This window comes from Somniosus microcephalus, chromosome 2, assembly GCF_052327205.1.
Source record: "Somniosus microcephalus isolate GS21.2 chromosome 2, FLI_Smic_1.0, whole genome shotgun sequence".
NCBI classification, from domain to species: Eukaryota; Metazoa; Chordata; class Chondrichthyes; order Squaliformes; family Somniosidae; genus Somniosus; species Somniosus microcephalus.
In genome coordinates this window covers 30,160,534-30,179,107 of record NC_140988.1, presented here as the reverse complement: position 1 = coordinate 30,179,107, position 18,574 = coordinate 30,160,534, and the positions used below count along the sequence as shown (strand labels likewise).

Genomic DNA, 18,574 nt, shown 5'->3' with positions numbered 1-18,574 from the left:
ACAAGTGTTGAGCCTCATTCCTTCGGGTTTTAATTGTTGAAGATTTTAAAAATATCAAATTTAAAAAATATATTTTCTTTTACTTTTTTTTTTCCCCTTTGCTCTCTTAATCCAATCTTTATTTCTCTTTCTTTACCTGATTTGGCATTGAATTCACTCACTCTAACTTACACTTCCTTCTCCGTCCTTCCTCGGTTTATTTCACAATCCTTCAATCTGATTGGTTAAGGAGATACACGGTTGTTTGCCCTGTTCAATCAGCTCCCAGATACCGTTTCCCTCGCTGCGACATAATCAGCTCGCACTTGCAGCAACTTGCCACACACAAATTTTTAAAACTTAAAATGTGCAGGGGCAAGTCGAACTAACGGCAGCTGCTGCAGCAAAATCTGGGCCAATAGCTAGGCAGCCCAGGGAGAGTGAATTTTCCATGGACCTGTTGACAGTCATGCAGACTTTAAAACATTTCAAATCAGTTTTTAAAAGTTCACTTCTGCTCTGCCTGTCATTTTCTATCTTTATGCATTCTCTCTGCCTTCACTACACTCTTCAATGTTTAGGATTTCTTAGAGAAGCCAAACTAGTTCCTAACTGTACATAACTTTTTTTGAATTTTCTGTGTCTTAAAACCAGTGTCAAAGGCCAGTTTTGCAAACAACCAAGAAATTGAACATTCACTGGAGAGTCCAAATCAAGTATTTATATCTCTTGCAGATCAGCAGTTGGAAGCCGAAAGTGCCTCGGAGAATTAGGGGAGTAAAATTACCACAGGGGTGCAGGTGGTCGCAGATCGACAGCCCGTTATACACCCTGCCTGATTTGACTTTCTCTTTCAGTCACTGAAAAGGAATATTGGGTGGGATGTATAACGGGATGCCGAGCCACTACCATCCCTCCTGTGCCCCTGCCACAGTTAGATTTTACCACCCCTTCCCTCACCCCTCAAGGTGTCAGTGGCAGTCCAGGACTCATTTCATTTGACACTCAATTCTTAAGAGCTCTTTTCCTGATCCTAAAATGTTCCCTTCTGAAGTCATGCATGTCTGTATTGTTATTCTTATCCTTAAATATATCCAATTTAACCATGCAATGATCACTGCAATCCAAGTTAGCACCTGTTTCGAGGTTGTGCAAGAACCTCAGCTTGAGATGGTACATCCATTGGAAAATCCAAAATGCAAACTTTAGGTTTAAATTTCTTCGCAGTCTGATCAATTTTAGAACATACCTTCATGCCCACGTTGTCCCAGTGTCTACTGAAGTCTTAACAAATCTGGATTTTAAAGTACTTTTGCATTTATCTACACTTACGGCATACACTTAACTTCACTCCCCTCACCCTTTTTACACCTCAACTCTATTAGAAATTTAACAGTTCTTAAACATGATTAATATTAATATGTTACTTACTGGAAATCAGAAAATTGGGGATATCTATAATCTTAACTTCATAAAACACGCAGATCTCAAGCTTTTTAATTGTAGTTTAGCTTTACTGGGGGGGGGCGGGGGTGGAAACAAGCATATACATTTATTGCAGTTGATTGGTACACATGTTCTGGTAAAGCACAGTGCTTTATTTAAGTGCTCCCAAGGTTACTTGTGGAAAAGTAGAGTTTTCTACGCAGAACTGGCAACTTGCAACGTTTCATCCTAAGAGAGCAGATGCTGCTACAAAGGGAGAATGACATCTAGCAGACTTTTAATAACTGATAAAAAAGCATACCTGGATATTTATGCAAGGTACAAGATCCCATTTTGTTACCTTGCATAGGCTGGGTTTGTAGAACCATCTTTAAAAAAAAAATTCTTGACATATTCAACATCACGTGACTCCATGTATTTTCTAATAACACTGGCTTAAAAAAAGTAGAGAAATTAGGTTTATTGCTATCATTAAAGTTTAATTAAAATATCTCAACGTTTATGAAAAATCCCAAATGCATAAAGGAAGACAGTGTTGTCGTCTCTTGTTTTTATTATTCTGGCCTATATAGGCCCACAAAAAAGGCCAGCGTCTCTTTCTGTTGGTTCCAGATGAGATTTAATTCTGAGAAACATTTTACAGGTCGATGTACCATTATCATATATACTAGTGTAAACTCAACAATATCAAACACAAAAAAGGCACAATTCATCTAAATGTTTTCAACATTCACAGAACAGAATTTTCTCTCAAAAGTAGTTTTTATAAATATTTTACAAGAAAAATAAATACAGCAAAGAGCCAGGTAATTTAAAATAGTCATCTCTGTATAAATTTTATTTCTGCTTTTATTTCCATGCTCTTTGTAACTAAATGGACACCAGTTAAACTTTACTAGGCACAGGGTGATAGAATTCCTCTGTACAGCACCACACTACAAAGCCTGTTCGGCAGGTCTGTATGGAACAATCAGAAAACAGGGCGTGTGAAAATTGTCCCTTTACATCACTTTTGTTTTAAACTGCATTTGCATGCCAGTAGCAACTACACAGTAGCTCAACTAGCCTAATGGTCAACTACAGTCTATATAAAATACCAAAAATCATAATTTAAGATCGATCTCGACAAGTAAGCACAACAGAGGGAAAAGTAAAGCTTTAACTGTCAGTCTAAGTTATGATTCTTTAAACAAACCATTGTACTCAAACTATTAATTCACTGCCTATTTCTACCTAAAAGATTATTTAGTGCAGGCATAAAACTTAGCAAGGCATACAATTAGTGATGGTTTCCTTCTGTACAACGCAATGTGATGGTACCTCCATGTTAAACACTAAAACAGTAAAGATTAAGATGTTGCAAATATTTCAAACTAGGTTGCATATCAGAGATGCATAAATACTCCATGTCAAACATGTAATCAAAATACCTTTCTTTCTACAATTCTTTTTAAAAAATAATACATGGCTATTGCACTGAATAAAGATTAGAAAAGGCCACTTAATAAAATTAAATATACATGTTCAATATTGATAGTGTCTACTTGAAATATTTTCAACTGCATTACAACACATGAGCAGGAAATAAATTCAGTACAGTGCATGCAACACTTTATGTAGTAAGATTTTTGGAGAGATTTAAAACTTGCTTAAGATCATTTTCAACAAATTTATAAGAGACTGAAGCCGTGGAATTTTAAACAGGTTTTGTGTAAATTACTAAAAATGGCCATTTAGTATTTTTAAAGTTACTTGGTTGACTCGTTTTACATTTTATTTGACAATAAGAACACGAGCCAGTCTGCTCCAAGTTTGGGAGGTTGAACTCTTTTTCCCCCCAATCCCCAATGCCATCCAAATTTGGCTAAGTTCATCCCTTGCTGAGAGTAACCCTAATTACACCGCACTAGAATTTAACACAAAAAAGGAATGTCCAGGTTACTTAAATGAAAGTTGTATCACAATGGTGACTGAACATTAAAAATAATGATTGTATTTACTGGGGGGGAAAAAAAAATCGCCTTTTAGTGTTGTTGTTGCATCCCTTTGCTGGTCATACACAAGAGTTTTGACAAAGAACATAATGATGCAGACTATTGAAGTAGTGCAGCTGTTTTACTGCAGTTTACTCAGAAAATCATTGCAGGGTCAGTATTATTTGGGGGAGGGAGAAATCAAACTGGTGAATTGGAAATGCTCTGGCCCTTTGTGTTAATACTGATGCAACGCTAGTTCAGATCATCTTTGATGCTAGAACACCACAATGGATAGTGTGCCACATCCTCTATTCAACATTTTGGAAAATTTCCCATTTTTTTTCCCAACTGGTGGAATTCCAAGGTTACAAAAAATAACAGGAAAAAAATTCTTGAAACATTTGCAGTTTTCTCTGCACACCCCGCCCCCCCCATAAACCGCCTGTTTCCGTGCTGTAAATTCCATGTAAATAAAACCTGATTCAAACATTTGGAATGGGATAATAGCATTAATGGAACCAATCTAAAATAAAGGTAATGGATACATGGGACAGACAAATGATGTTTTTAGAAAGGTATAGCCCCAATAGTCTTACGAATTATCGCACACTTGACAAGTGTTTCACGCCAGTTGTTCACAAAGAAACAGTACAGGAACGACACAGAAAAACATCAAACTTTCCTGCAGCAACTCCTCGCTCTTGTTAAGGTGCCAGTCATCCCTGCCAAATTACTGTAGAAACTCCAGAATTTATAGACTGCAAGGGATTCCTTCCTTCCCAGCAGCTGCTGTATATCGGAACCTCTCACTTTCCATTGCCTAAATTACTGTGCTTCTGTCTGACTACATTTACAGATCAGCTGAATACTTTAAAGTGAAGAACTCTGAAATGGCCACATCTGAAAATCTAACACTAGTGAACACTAGGTTTTACCAATTTAAGAAACAAACGGTAGTTTGTATTTGTCAAGGAACTTAGAATTTGCTGCTTTTACTTTATACTGTAGTCCTTTTTTTAGCCCAAAATACTGGACTAAGTCCGGCCAGAACTATCACACAACCTGCTGATTTTTAAAAGTTTTTTTTTTAAATCATGCTTTTAAAAAATAATAAATCAGTAAAAAATTGCTGAGTGCTAATCACTTAACTACTGGGATGCTTAGCAAATGCAATTATTTTTAAAAACAGTTTTTTTTAGTGTTTAAGCTTTTAATCTTTAAATTCCTGCTTCAAAACTGGCATCTTCTGGTCTAGTTATTTTTCTGTTTCAATATACCTTGCGAAAGGCCTACCTGAAATATTGATTAACTATACATGGGGCAGATTAATAGACTACAAAACTGTAGCATTTAACTTAAACACAAGTGTTTTACTGACAAACATTCCATGATGGGAAATGTCCCTGGGTACCAAATACTTAGCCTGAAGAAATATCAAATCACAAAAAGGCATTTAATTAAAATATTGTTGGGATTGGACGTGGATACCAGGCAGTGAGTGCACTTGTTGCCCCCCTCTTATCTGGATCAAGAGGCCAGAATGCTTCTTCGAATAATATCTGTCCCGTACCTCCTGCTCACCATCGCACGGTTTGAATTTAGCCGTTGTGGCTTGCAATTGTCTGTTGACTCGGTCTCTGAATCACTCATCTCGGCATCAGGACTATAGCCATCGTTCTCATTGTCCGGCAGCAACCTCACCTTTGCCCTCTCTTTAGAAGAGGCCCTTTGCGCTCCCAAGTTCTGGCATTGTGTGGATTCCGAGTTCTGCCTGCAGGGCTCCCGTCTCTCCTCGTGCTGCTTCCTTTCTCCCTTCTTTGGGATCTTGAACCCACCCCAGTTTTTCACTGGACTCGTAGGTGTTGTAGGCACTTTTACTGCAGGACGACCAGTAGCAATAGCAGTTTGATTGCAAGCTACCTTGCCCAAGGTACCATTACATTTGGAGTGTGCGTGGCTGCCATCCCCAGATAACCTCCGAATTCGAACAGAGGGCACTTTACACACTGGCGCACATAAAGCCCGCTTGTTTTCAGACTGCCGTAGGGTTAATTCTGCCGGCATGTAGGGTTTGTCCCGTTTTGAACAAGCTCTTTCTCGCAATTCTGCTTTACTTGCGGTACTACGTCCACTGCTGTCAGTTTTCTTCCTGTGGTCAGGTGCAGCCAGACCATTATTTCTCTCACGGTCATTAGCTCGCGAACCGCTACGAACCTTATCGCATGGCGGAAGAATACGCTCGCTGGTATAGTCCTCCTTGGCGCTGTGCACATTAGCTATGTTTTTGCACTCACTGGATCGGTTTGATTGCTTCAACAAGCGCTGATTAGCAGAGTCGGTGTGGCTTTGCATTCTGCCACTCAAGTGTGCGCTCTTTTCACGCCAGACCTTGTCCGAGTAGTGGTCAGGAGGCTGGCCCGTCTCCAGTTCTTTGTTCGACTTCCATTGTAAACCACCTGGTTTGGAAACCGGATGAGAGTGTGCCAGCCAACCAAGGAATAAAGTATCTTCTGATGGGAATGCTGAAGGCACACCTACAAACAAAGCACACACACAATTCATACCATGTCATATTCACACAGGCGTGGATATCCTTTTGCATTTATTATAATAAGGCCCAGATTGTAACTTTCAAGCTAAAATATGTACAGAACAAAACATGTAACTAGCAGCTGGGCAAGCTAAAGAAACAAATAATGACATTATTATCTGGAGACCACCAGAAATTATTATATATTTCACAATCAACTTTATTTTTCTTTAAAGTTCCTTCTGAAATCGTCCCCCTTTTACAAATTTTCCTAAGTTGTTCGAATAGCACTTTTTATCCAATTTTTAAAAATTTAGATCTAGAACCTAATATTGATACTGGCAATCGATAGACAGCACTGTACATTACCTGTTAAAAAAGGATGTGCAATTATAAAAGCTGGCAAACAGACATTATTTAATATCAGTAAAAAGAACAATTTAAATTTGCTTTTCTAAAACTTCTTTTCTCTGTGGTCAGTTAGTCATTGCTCTACGCTCTACAGCACCTTGGGCAAGAAAATGAAGATGCAGCCCTCAAACACTTCCAGCATGCATCAGTGCAATATTCTTGTACACCCACCAGGAGGCGTATATGGGTGGTGCAGGAAGAGACAATTCCAATGGCTAGTTTCTCCTCCCTTCCCCTCCCCCCGATAGTCGGCAAACTCGTTCCCATGGGAGAAGCCCATTAATGAACGACACTGGAGGCTGGGGTTCAGGCTCAGATTTTGTGGGTGATACAGCAACCAAACAAAATTTTTAAATACCTTTACCCAAAAAAAGGATTAGAGTTGTGATGCTTAATCATAACATTCTACACGACAGAAGGATGCCACTCGACAGACAAAGTTAGCCACTTACTCGCATTCAGTGTCAGCTGTGGCTCAGTCGGTAGCACTCTGGTCTCAGAGTCAGAAGGTTGTGGGTTCAAGTCCTACTCCAAAGACTTGAGCACAAAATCTAGGCTGACACTCCAGTGCAGTACTGAGGGAGTGCTGCACTGTCAGAGGTGCCGTCCTTCAGATAAGGTGTTAAACCGAGGCCCCACCTGCCCTCTCAGCTGGACGTTAAAGATCCCATGACACTATTCTGAAAAAGGTCAGGGGGCGTTCTAGCAGGTGTCCTGGCCAATATTTATCCCTCAACCAACATCACTAAAAACAGATGATCTGGTCATTATCACACTGCTAATTGTGGGAGCTTACTGTGCGCAAAATTGGCCGTCACATTCCCTACATTAGAACAGTGACTACACTTCAAAAGTACGTAATTGGCTGTAAAGCGCTTTGGGGCGTCCTGAGGTCGTGTAAAACACTATATCCATTCATGGGGTGACTAATTCACATGGTGCTCACAAGTTATCTGGTCAGCCTTGTATGGAGATACTTCACAACCAGCCATATCTTGACCAGCACTCCAGGTATGCTATCTTCAGTTGATTTTAATCAGAGTGATGAGAATACGAAACTCGCATTATGTGATTGAGGCGATTAGCATAGATGCATTTAAGGGAAAGCTAAATAAGTACATGACGGAGAAAGGAATGAAGGATATGTTGATATGGTGAGATGAAGTTAGGTGGGAGGAGGCTTGTGTGGAGCATAAACACCAGCATAGACCCGTTGGGCCTGGGCCAAATGGCCTGTTTCTGTGTTGTGAAATTCTATGCACGTCTTCTTTCTTTCATTCCCTATAACCCGTTCAAATTTTTCTTTTTCAAATATTTATCCACTTCCTTAAAAGCATTTATGGATTCTGCTTCCATTATTATTCCCAATAGGCCATACCATCCTACAAAGATTTATATAGCACCTTTCACAACCTCAGGAAGTCCCAATGCTCTTAACACCCAATGAAGTACTTTTGAAGTGTAGTCACTGTTGTAATGTAGGAAATGCGGCAGCCAATTTGCGCACAGCAAGCTCCCACAAACAGCAATGTGATAATGACCAGATAATCTGTTTTAGGTGTTGACTGAGGGATCAATATTGGCGAGGACACCAGGGATAACTCCCCTGCTCTTCTTCAAAATAGTGTTGTGGGACCTTTTACATCCACCTGAGAGAGCAGACGAGAGCAGATCTGTTTAACGTCTCATCCGAAACAAACCTTTGTGTATATAAAAAAATTCTCCTAATCTCTGTCTTTATTCTTTTGGTGGTGACCTTATTTTCATACTCTCTAGTTACCCGTTCACTGATCAACAGAAATAGTTCTTCCCTATTTACCTCATCAAAACCCTTCATAACTTTGAACACAATAGCAATGAAATTACACTCTACATATATTAAAATACTATTTTAACATGCGAGTTAATCTGTTTAAAATAGCCAGGCAAATCAAAGAATTTCATATGAATGCATTAAACATTTAGAGTAAAATCACTGCATAATTTCAAGACAGAAATTTTCATTCAAAATTTGAAAATGCAACATTTTGGATTCAGGGGCAAAACATCTTTATCTGCAAACATATACTGGTCCTGGAGGAATATTTCCACATCCTGACCCTGAAATATCCTGGCTCACCAATAACGACTTTTTACCCTCACTGATGCCAATCCATTTGGCTTTACGTCATACCAAGTCCCCGCCTAAGCTGTAACAATGATGGTGTGGCACCCCTATCAATATCCCACCCCAACCCTTACCTCTATTCTTCTGGGCTCTTCTCATCACTTCACACTCCACCATTTCTCCTTTAAGATCCTCCCTCTATTACACGTTCTTTCCCACCAGCTATCTTTCCTAGGAAATCTCCTTCCTCGCTGGTCACAGCCTTTGCACCACATGATTCTTCGTCCTGGGGATTTTAAGGACCGCCGTCCTTGGGCGGTTAAGAAGGCAAATGGTATGTTGGCCTTCGTAGTGAGAGGGTTCAAGTACAGGAACAAGGATGTCTTGCTGCAGTTGTACAGGGTCTTGGTGAGACCACACCTTGAGTATTGTGTGCAGTTTTAGTTGCCTTATCTGAGGAAGGATGTTCTTGCCATGGAGGCAGTGCAGCAAAGGTTCACCAGACTGATACCTGGGATGGCAGGAATGACGTATGAGGAGAGATTGTGTCGATTGGGCTTATACTCGCTGGAGTTTAGAAGAACGAGAGGGGATCTCACTGAAACTTATAAAATTCTAACAGGACTAGACAGACTGGATGCAGGAAGGATGTTCCTGATGGCGGGGGAGTCCAAAACCAGGGGTCACAGGCTAAGGATAAGGGGTAAGCCATTTAGGACTGAGATGAGGAGGAATTTCTTCACCCAGAGTGGTGAACCTGTGGAATTCTCTACCACACAAGGCAGTAGAGGCCAATTCATTAAATATATTCAAGAAGGAGTTAGATATATTTCTTAAGGCTGAAGGGATAAAGGGATATGGGGAGAAAGCAGGGACAGGGTACTGAATTTGGATGATCAGCCATGATCTCATTAAATGGAGAAGCCGGCTCGAGGGGCCGAATGACCTACTCCTGCTCCTATCTTCTATGTTTCTATGTTACGCTTCACTTGTATTCACCCCCTCAGCTCCCCCAGATCATCTATGTAGCTTATTAGCTGTTTCCTCAATTCACTCGCACCCAACTCCTGACCAACCAATGTCAAAACGTCACCCACATATTGGTCAATATGACCAACCTGTGTATCTCACCCAGCACAGTCCCCGCTTCCTTCAAAATCCCCTCCTCAATAAACTCGCAATCCTTCCACTCTCCCCAATGACTGCTGTATCTCGGACCTTCCGTTTCCCTTCGAAGTCCTGGGAATGTAATGATGACTCACAAGTACGCTTTCAACACTCCATATCCAAGTCTCTCCAATCTGGCTTCCACCATACCAACAGTACAATGACTATACTGGTCAAAGTCACAAATAACATCCTGTGATCTCAATCTCTCTGTCACCTTCAACACCACTGGCTACTCCAACTTCTCTCCTTAGCAATACAGCTCCAGGGCACGCCCCTTTCCTGCTTCCACTCTTAACCTTACTCAATGGCATGGAACTGCCAATGCCTTCTCTGCTTACATGCTATACCCTAGGGTTCATCCTTGGTCCCTTGCTCTTCACTATCTATATGCTATCCTTTGGCAATATTATTTGGAAGTACGGGGTCAGCTTCCAGATATACGCCAATGGCACCCCGTGCTTCCTCAGTTCCCCCAATCCAAAGGTTGCTGGCACACTCTCAAATTGTCTGCTTGATACCAAGACCTGGATGAGCTAAAACTTCCTCAAGCAGAATGAGGCCATCTTCTTTAGTTCCCATTCATACCTCCGTGCTTCTGGACTCCATTTTATCAACCACCCCGGGCTGCTAGCTCAAGCTTCATCAAGAGGTGCAGAACCTAGGGTTCTGCTCAGCTCCGATCTCAGATTCTTCCCCCGCATTTTTTCTATTATCAAAACTGCTTTCTTCCACCTCCGCAGTATTGCCCTTTCTCTCCCTTTCTGCTGCCAAAACTCTGGCCCGTGTCTTCATTGCCTCAAGACTTGACTTCTCTAATGCCCACCTAGCCGGCCTCTCCACCTCAACTTGCCACAAGTTTCAATTCATCCAAAATACATGGTTACCGCATTAAGTCCCATACCACCATCCTCTCCAAGCTCCACTGGCTCTCCCATGCCCAATTAATCAATTTCAAAATTCAGGTCCTTGTTTTTCAAATGTCTCCGTAGTCTCTCCCCACCTTACCTTAGCGATGTCTGCTGGCCTTACATCCTCACGCACACCCGCCGTTCCTCCAACACTGGACTTCTCCTCACCCCTCACTCTCTCCACTCCACCATCAGTAGACACTTGTTAAGAACTACCCAGTTCTTCCACGTTGCCATCTACCTCCCTGCTTTCAAAAACCTTTTCAACTGTGCCTTGGATTCCCCTTTATAGCCTCTCAGTTTTCTGAATGCTCTATACCCACCGTTACCATAGTCTCCTCGTTGTAAAGCACTCTGGGATGTCTTTCTGCATGTGAGGAGCAGAGGTAATTGTTGTGGTGACCTGCTTTAAATCACCAGAAAAGACAATACTAAACTATTTTATTTCAGAAAAGCAAGGAATGAGGTATGTTTCTGATCTGTTGCATATTCAACAGAGATCCACTTTTAAAAGCAATGCGTTCACATTAAAGCACTGATCTCAATATTGTTCAGCATTTAGCTCAGTAAATCTACACATACAAATAAAACCTAAAAATATCTTAGTAACCTACTGCATTAGTGCAAATAGAGTGGCTTCATTCACAGTGTACACACAGTGTGACTGACTGGTCTCATCAGGCATTACACATTAATAAAAATCCAAGCTGTTCCTGTTTATTGAACATTGAAATGGGGAACGCTTCACTTGGTAAGACTAACGCACGAATGTAGAACAGCTCTGGTCAAGCAGTGCAGCAGCATACAACGTTTAACTATTTAAGAGAACTGGTGTTTGGATGTTGACTAATAAAACATTTTAGCATGATCAATCCTAGTGCTGCGTCCCTTAAAAGGAAATATAGTGTGACAGTGCTCAGTGATGCAATGTGACAACGGCAATTGGACTCAACAATATCAATATAGCTTGAGCTGACAGCCTAACATACTGGGGTTTGGGGATTTGGACAATTCATTCTTACAGAGCAGAAAGAGAACTAAAATCAAAAGAAGTGTTGGCACCAACACAAAGCTTGCAGTTCAATCAGCAATGTCCACTAGAGGCTTCTAGAAAACATTTATGTGTCGATTTCAGAAACATTTCTTCAAAAAAAACAGAGCTCAAATCCTGGTCTTCTGAAATTCCATATGGAATCAGGAGGAAATGTTAAGCCTCCAGAGGCTTATCTGTATTCTATTTATTAAGCATGTGATCTTGTACGACACTTGAATTCTGAAACAGGAAGAGCAACTCTTTTGGGTACAGCTTAACTGCAGTAAGGTTAGATACTGCAATACTAAAGGCTGGAGGGGAGCCAATATCAGTACCATGACTACTACATCCCTCCTCTCAAAGATTAGAAGTGATAGAAGAAAATATATCAAAAAGAATTCAGTAATCCAATTTCCATAACTCATCTCCACCAGTTTCTATGGCACTGCAAATACCAGTCTTAGCCTAAGGATTATTCTTTTTAATTTCTGTTTCAAATATGTCAAGGGAAGTCAATCCATTGTAATGAATATACCTTCTTCAAAGTCTTCAGAGACTACAGAAAAAGGCCAAATGAATAGCAATATCACTAACATAGTTTACTTTATTTTTTTATTTATAATTTTTCCCAGTCTTTGTCCTCTTTTCACTTTCCCAACCAATACCTTCCTTTGGTCTAGATACAAGAACATAAGAAATAGGATCTGGAGTCCCTCTGAATGCAAACATTTCCCAGTCTCTCACCATTCAAAAAATATTCTACTTTTTTGTTTTTTCCACCGAAGTGGATAACTTCACACTTCTCCACATTGAATTCCATTTGCCATGTTCTTTCCCACTCAGTCAACCTATCTATATCTCTCTACAGCCTCTCTATGTCCTCCTAACAGCTACTTTCCCACCTAACTTTGTATCATCAGCAAGCTTGGATACGTTACACTCAGTCCCTTCATCCAAGTCATTAATATAGATTGTAAATAGCTACGGCCCAAGCACTGATCCTTACAGTACCCCGCTAGTTACAGCCTGCCAACCCAAAAAAGTCCTGTTTATTCATACTCTCTGTTTCTGTCCATTAACCAATCCTATGAGTCCTAATTTTGTGTAATAACCTCTTATCGAATGCTTTTTGAAAATCCAAATACACTACATCCACCGGTTCCCCCTTATCCATCCTATTACTTACATCTTCAAAAAACTAACAGATTTGTCAAACATAATTTCCCTTTCAATAAAACCATGTTGACTTTGCCTAATCATATTACGATTTTCTAAGTGCCCTGTTACCACGTCCCTAATAATAAATTCTAGCATTTTGCCTACTACTGATGTCAGGCTAACTGGCCTATAGTTCCCCATTTTTTCTCTTCCTCCTTTCTTAAATAGCGGGGTTATGTTTGCTACCTTTCAATCCTTGGGGTCTGTTCTAGAATCTAGGGAATTCTGGAAGATTAATACCAGTGCATCCACTATCTCTGCAGCTACCTCTTTTAAAACCCTAGGATGCAGACTGCCATTTAGTCCCATTAATTTCTCCAGTACTATGTCTTTACTTATACTGGTTTCTTTAAGTTCCTCATTCTTGCTAGACCCTTGGTTCCCCATTATTTCTGGAATGTTTTTTGTGTCTTCTACTGTGAAGACAGACACAAAGTATTTGTTTAATGTCTCTGCCATTTCCTTATTGTCCATTATAATTTCTCCTGTCTCTACCTCGAATGGGCCCACATTTCTTTCACTAATCTCTTCCTATTTACATACCTATAGAAAAGTTTTAAATCTGTTTTTATGTCTCTTGCTAATTTACTCTCATGCTTTTTCCTCTTTCCTTATCAATTTCTTGGTCCTCCTTTGCTGAACTCTAAAATCCTCCCAATCCTCAGGCTTACTACTCTTCCTTTGATCTAATACTATCTTTAACTTCTCTTGTCAGCCACAGTTATACCACTTTTCCTTTGGGGTTTTTGTGCCTTAAAGGAATATATATTTGTTGTTAATTATGTATTAATTCTTTAAATGCTAGCCATTGCTTGTTAACTGTCATATCTTTTAATGTAGTTTCCCAATCTACCTTAGGCAACTCGCCCCTCATACCTATGTAGTTTGCTTAGTTTAGATTTAAGTCCCTAGTTTCGGACTTAACTGAATCACTTACAAACTCAATATAAAATTCTATCATATTCACAGAATCACAGAAACCCCACAGTGCAGATAGAGGCCATTTCGGCCCATCGAGCCTGCACCGACACATATCCCACCCGATCCCCGTAACCCCTACACCAACACATATCCCACCCTATCCCCGTAACCCCACGTATTTAATCCCCCTAACACTAAGGGTCAATTTATCATAGCCAATCATCCTAACCCGCACATCTTTGGACTCTTCCCTAAAGTCCCCTTTACTACAGGGTTATTAATTAACCCTTTCTCATTGCACAAAGATATCATTAATTAGTCCTTCACCAATATAATAAAGGAATGAACACTGACCCCCCAGCTGGGCTACAGTTCCTTCCTATGAGCTAAAAAGCCAAGACCATCAGCAAAGGCAGGGATTCAAAGTCACTTGTTAGAACTAAAGGGTCACCACAAACCACCAACTCAATATGTTCCAAAAAGAGTGGCAGCAACATTCACTTTTTAAGACGCATAGAAAATTTCCAAAGAAGGAAAATGTATCTTATTATTAGGATTGGTTTAATGTATTAACTAATCACTATGCTGAAGTATTTCTGTCCATCTGAGGGCAATATTAAGCAGCAGGCTGTATAATCTGTATTAAAACAGAATACCGACAAAACAATTTTTTTCCCCATTAAGCTGTACAGCCTGAAAAATTGAAAGAGCAACTCACAGTTATTATTGCGGTGGAGGGGGGGGGGATGCTATGCTTTCAAGAACACAATGTTCTTAAACTCTGCAACAAAGCAGTCTCTTCCAGAAAGCTGGTTCCCATAGTCAACTGTTCCTCAGCAAAGGGCAATGGAAGTTGTCTCTACCCAAAAGAACACAGACAGCCCGGCCTTAAAATAGATGGAGCTTCTCAATTATTATTTTTTTAAATTATGGTTATTTTGAATGTAGTTTATTTGTAACCCCACGAACAAACAAACTGTTCTTTCAGAAATATATATGGAGATGTTCATTTTGTCAAAATCTCTTTTCCTATTTTAACATCTTCAGGGTGTCTCTTTCAATTTTGAGGAATTCAATTCTTATTCAACAGTTTATATTTGAAATTAATTTTAATGCAGTTGCTGTCACTTTGCAAAGATTATGACTGCAGCTATTGACACTCTCTTAAAAGGGAAGACGAGTAGCTGAATTCCAGAGGTGAGGCGAGAGTGACTGCCCTTGACATCAAGGCAGCATTTGATCGAGTGTGGCATCAAGGAGCCCTAGTAAAACTGAAGTCAATGGGAATTGGGGGGTAAACACTCCACTGGCTGGAGTCATACCTAGCACAAAGGAAGATGGTTGTGGTGGTTGGAGGTCAATCATCACAGCCCCAGGACATCGCTGTAGGAGTTCCTCAGGGCAGTGTCCTAGGCCCAACCATTTTCAGCTGCTTCATCAATGACCTTCCCTCCAACATAAGGTCAGAAATGGGGATGTTCGCTGATGACTGCACAGTGTTCAACGCCATTCACAACTCCTCAGATAATAAGTCTATGCCCGCATGCAACAAGATCTGGATGACGTTCAGGCTTGGGCTGATAAGTGGCAGGTAACATTTGCACCACACAAGTGCCAGGCAATGACCATCTCCAACAAGTGAGAGTCTAACCACCGCCCCTTGACATTCAACGGCATTACCATCACCGAATCTCCCACCATCAACATCCTGGGGGTCACCATTGACCAGAAACTTAACTGGACCAGCCACCTAAATACTGTGGCTACAAGGGCAGGTCAGAGGCTGGGTATTCTGTGGTGAGTGACTCACCTCCTGACCAATGTTCCCTTTAATTTTTAATTTTGGTGCATGGTCCCTTTAAATTTGCTGCGCGGTGTCTTTTCCAGTGGCAGCATCTGTTGAGTGGCCTGCGCGGGACCTGCCGATTGGTGCGCGGCCACACACCTCAGGAGGAACATTGCTCCTGACTCTCCAAAGCTTTTCCACCCCCTACAAGGTGCAAGTCAGGAGTGTGATGGAATACTCTTCACTTGACTGGATGGGTGCAGCTCCAACAACACTCAAGAAGCTTGAGATCATCCAGGACATAGCAGCCCGCTTGATCGGCACCCCATCCACCACCTTAAACATTCACTCGCTCCACCACCGGCGCACCGTTCGACAGCACCTTCCAAACCTGCAACCTCTACCACCTAGAAGGACAAGGGCAGCAGGCGCATGGGAACACCACCACCTCCAAAATCCCGTCCCAAGTCACACATCATCCTGACTTGGAAATATATCGCCGACCCTTCATCGTCGCTGGGTCAAAATCCTGGAACTCCCTCCCTAACAGCACTGTGGGAGTATCTTCACCACACGGACTGCAGCGATTCAAGGCGGCGGCTCACCACCACCTTCTCAAAGGCAATAAATGCTGGCCTTGCCAGCAACGCCCACATCCCATGAATGAAAAAAAAATAAGCAATTAGAAGTGGGAATCTTGGCTGAGATTTCCCTCCCTTCCCTTACCGAGGGGGCGGAGTCCAATTATAGTGCCCCCTACTGCTGCCCAGACTGAGATCAGCCAGCTCAACATGGGCCAGGGCTTTGTTATAAGTCTCAGCTATTCAATGAGCCATCAGTGGAGCCATGATGCATTCTTAAGCTCTGGATACCATTGTTGTGAACAAAAATCTATTTATTGTTTGCTTTGGTCTATTCTTCATGCGATGTTGCCAATCATCCTAAGACACCACACCCACATTTTTGGACTGGGCAAGAAGTAGTCATCCTGACTCAGGCAACTCCCTTAGAAGGAACAATGAACCAGACACTGAAAGCATCTGAACTACCATCATTAGCCCACCATTAGTAATCCAGGGATTATATCACTTTGGCTATCTGTATTAATATAGCTTTCTCATACTGGGGACTTGAGTACTATTTACAAACTCTGAGGAGATTTTGGGACCTAATCCTCAAGGAGGATTGGAATCATTTTGTTAAAGAAGCAGTCACTCTTTTTGGGCAGGTTTCAAGCAGCCTCAGTTCCTGAATAGCTGGCTCTGACATTTCCATTCTAGAACCATCACATTCGCTGTCAATAAAGCTCGTGCACTGCAGCAGATGAAATGTCTCTCTTTAAAAAGATCTAAAAACAAGCTTTCAAACTTTTTCCCCCACAGACACAACCATTCATGTAGTTAAGTCATCACCGCTCTGTTTACATCTACCAAATAAAACAATGAGTGAATCATTTTCTTTGGCTGGCCATGCTCCTTTAATAAATCTGCTCAGCTCTTCATCTGATGGCACATTCACTCTTTTATTACATAACCAAGTGAATGTTACAGTTTAGACTAGCTGCTAAAGGCAATGTACTACTCCAGGTTACAGACACATCAACTGGATGTTACACTGGGTGGTAGCGTCAATGTGGAGTGGGACACTTGTCCCAAATGCATTGACTGGGTGATTTTAGCTCCATCTGCTCTCAATGATGAGATATAACCTGACTGCACCTTTGCAACCAGTCACTGATCCTCCAATACACATTATAAGGAGATCAGGTTTACCCCCACCAATTACAGTTGCCCTCAGCATCGTCCCCGGAGAAGGAAGGGGGCAAAACTGGTCAGGGTCCGTGCTCCTGAAGTCTATCCACTAATTCCAATGGAAAAGTTGTATTTGCAGATGTTGACTGATGGGCAGCACCGGGCTCAGTTGTAAAGCCCCACTCACTCACCGTCAAACAGCTTGCCAGCACTTGCTGCTTGGCTCACAAATGAAGGAATGGCCACTTCGCCGAGACAGTGAAGGGCAGCTGATACTCATGGGAGTCTACCCAGCAAGAGTCGCCACTTTCAGGAGAGAAAATCATCGGAGAAGGGGGAGATAAGGAAAGGAAAACTGCTCGCTTGAAGTCATGATCACTACAGTAAATACCAGGTGGGTGTGAAGATACAGTACTTATTAGAATTAAGCAGTCATTAAATATATTGATACAGCAGCACATTGCCTTATATTTAATCTGTTACAGTCATTACACACTTCCAAACAAATTACAGGAAACTTTGTGCTATCCGGCACCGACGGGACTGAGCTGTTGCCGTCCCATCAAAACTGCCAGAGAAACCAGCGCTAATGTTGAAACATACGGAGATTTTTAGCTCCGTATCTGGCAACAAACCCTGTTGCTTAGCAACAGCTTCTAAACAGTCAGCCGTACCTTGCAAGCGTCTCTGTAGCTTAGCAACAGCTTCAGCGAGACCTTGCAGAGCCTGACTGGTGAAAAAAAAGCAACGAAAAGAAAAAAAAACTAACGAAATGGCTCCTGATTTTTGCCGGTGGCTCGAGCATTCCGGACAGTTAACCTCCAGATAAACCAAAGTTTCCTGTAGACAGCACTAGGAAACCCAAAGGGCAGGATTTTCATTCAGAAGTCAGGAAGGAGGCGGGACTACAACTTTCGGGGTTGTAGTCCCGCCTCCATCGAGATGCGGCCAATCCACGTAATTTTAACTTGATTGACCTTGTTGAGCCACCCGGCAACAAGTGACTGAAATTTCATCTGTCAAGAGGTTTTGACAGATGAAATATCAGCATTTCACAGCTGTTTGAAGCCGTCAAACACTGACAGTCTTACTTCTAACCTGAGTCCTTCTCCACAGACTCAGTTAGAAATCTCTCCTGCACAGAAAGCGGAAGGCTGTCACTTTTGACAGTTCGCAGCCATTCTGCTTTCTGTGCCAGTGAGATGAGGGACTCCCGAGACCTAAAGGAAGGCTGAAAAGGTAAGAAAAGGTCATTTAAACTTCTTTAATCACTTCAGACACACCAAACACACTTACATTTGCACTCATGCACCCATCACTCACCTGAACACCGACATC

At 41.5% G+C, this 18,574-nt stretch overlaps 1 protein-coding gene across 3 annotated transcripts in view; it reads right to left on the bottom strand.

Annotated features, from left to right (window-relative positions):
• Nucleotides 1–1,472: 1,472 nt before the first annotated feature.
• The window catches only part of jade1 (jade family PHD finger 1), a 168,271-nt gene continuing 151,169 nt past the window's right edge, over nucleotides 1,473–18,574 (bottom strand). For all 3 annotated transcript variants that reach the window (XM_086008365.1, XM_086008357.1, XM_086008373.1), the window contains one exon: nucleotides 1,473–5,935. In XM_086008365.1, coding sequence (XP_085864491.1) covers nucleotides 4,929–5,935 — 1,007 coding nt within the window. In that variant the 3' untranslated portion in view covers nucleotides 1,473–4,928. The remainder of the gene's footprint in view (nucleotides 5,936–18,574) is intronic.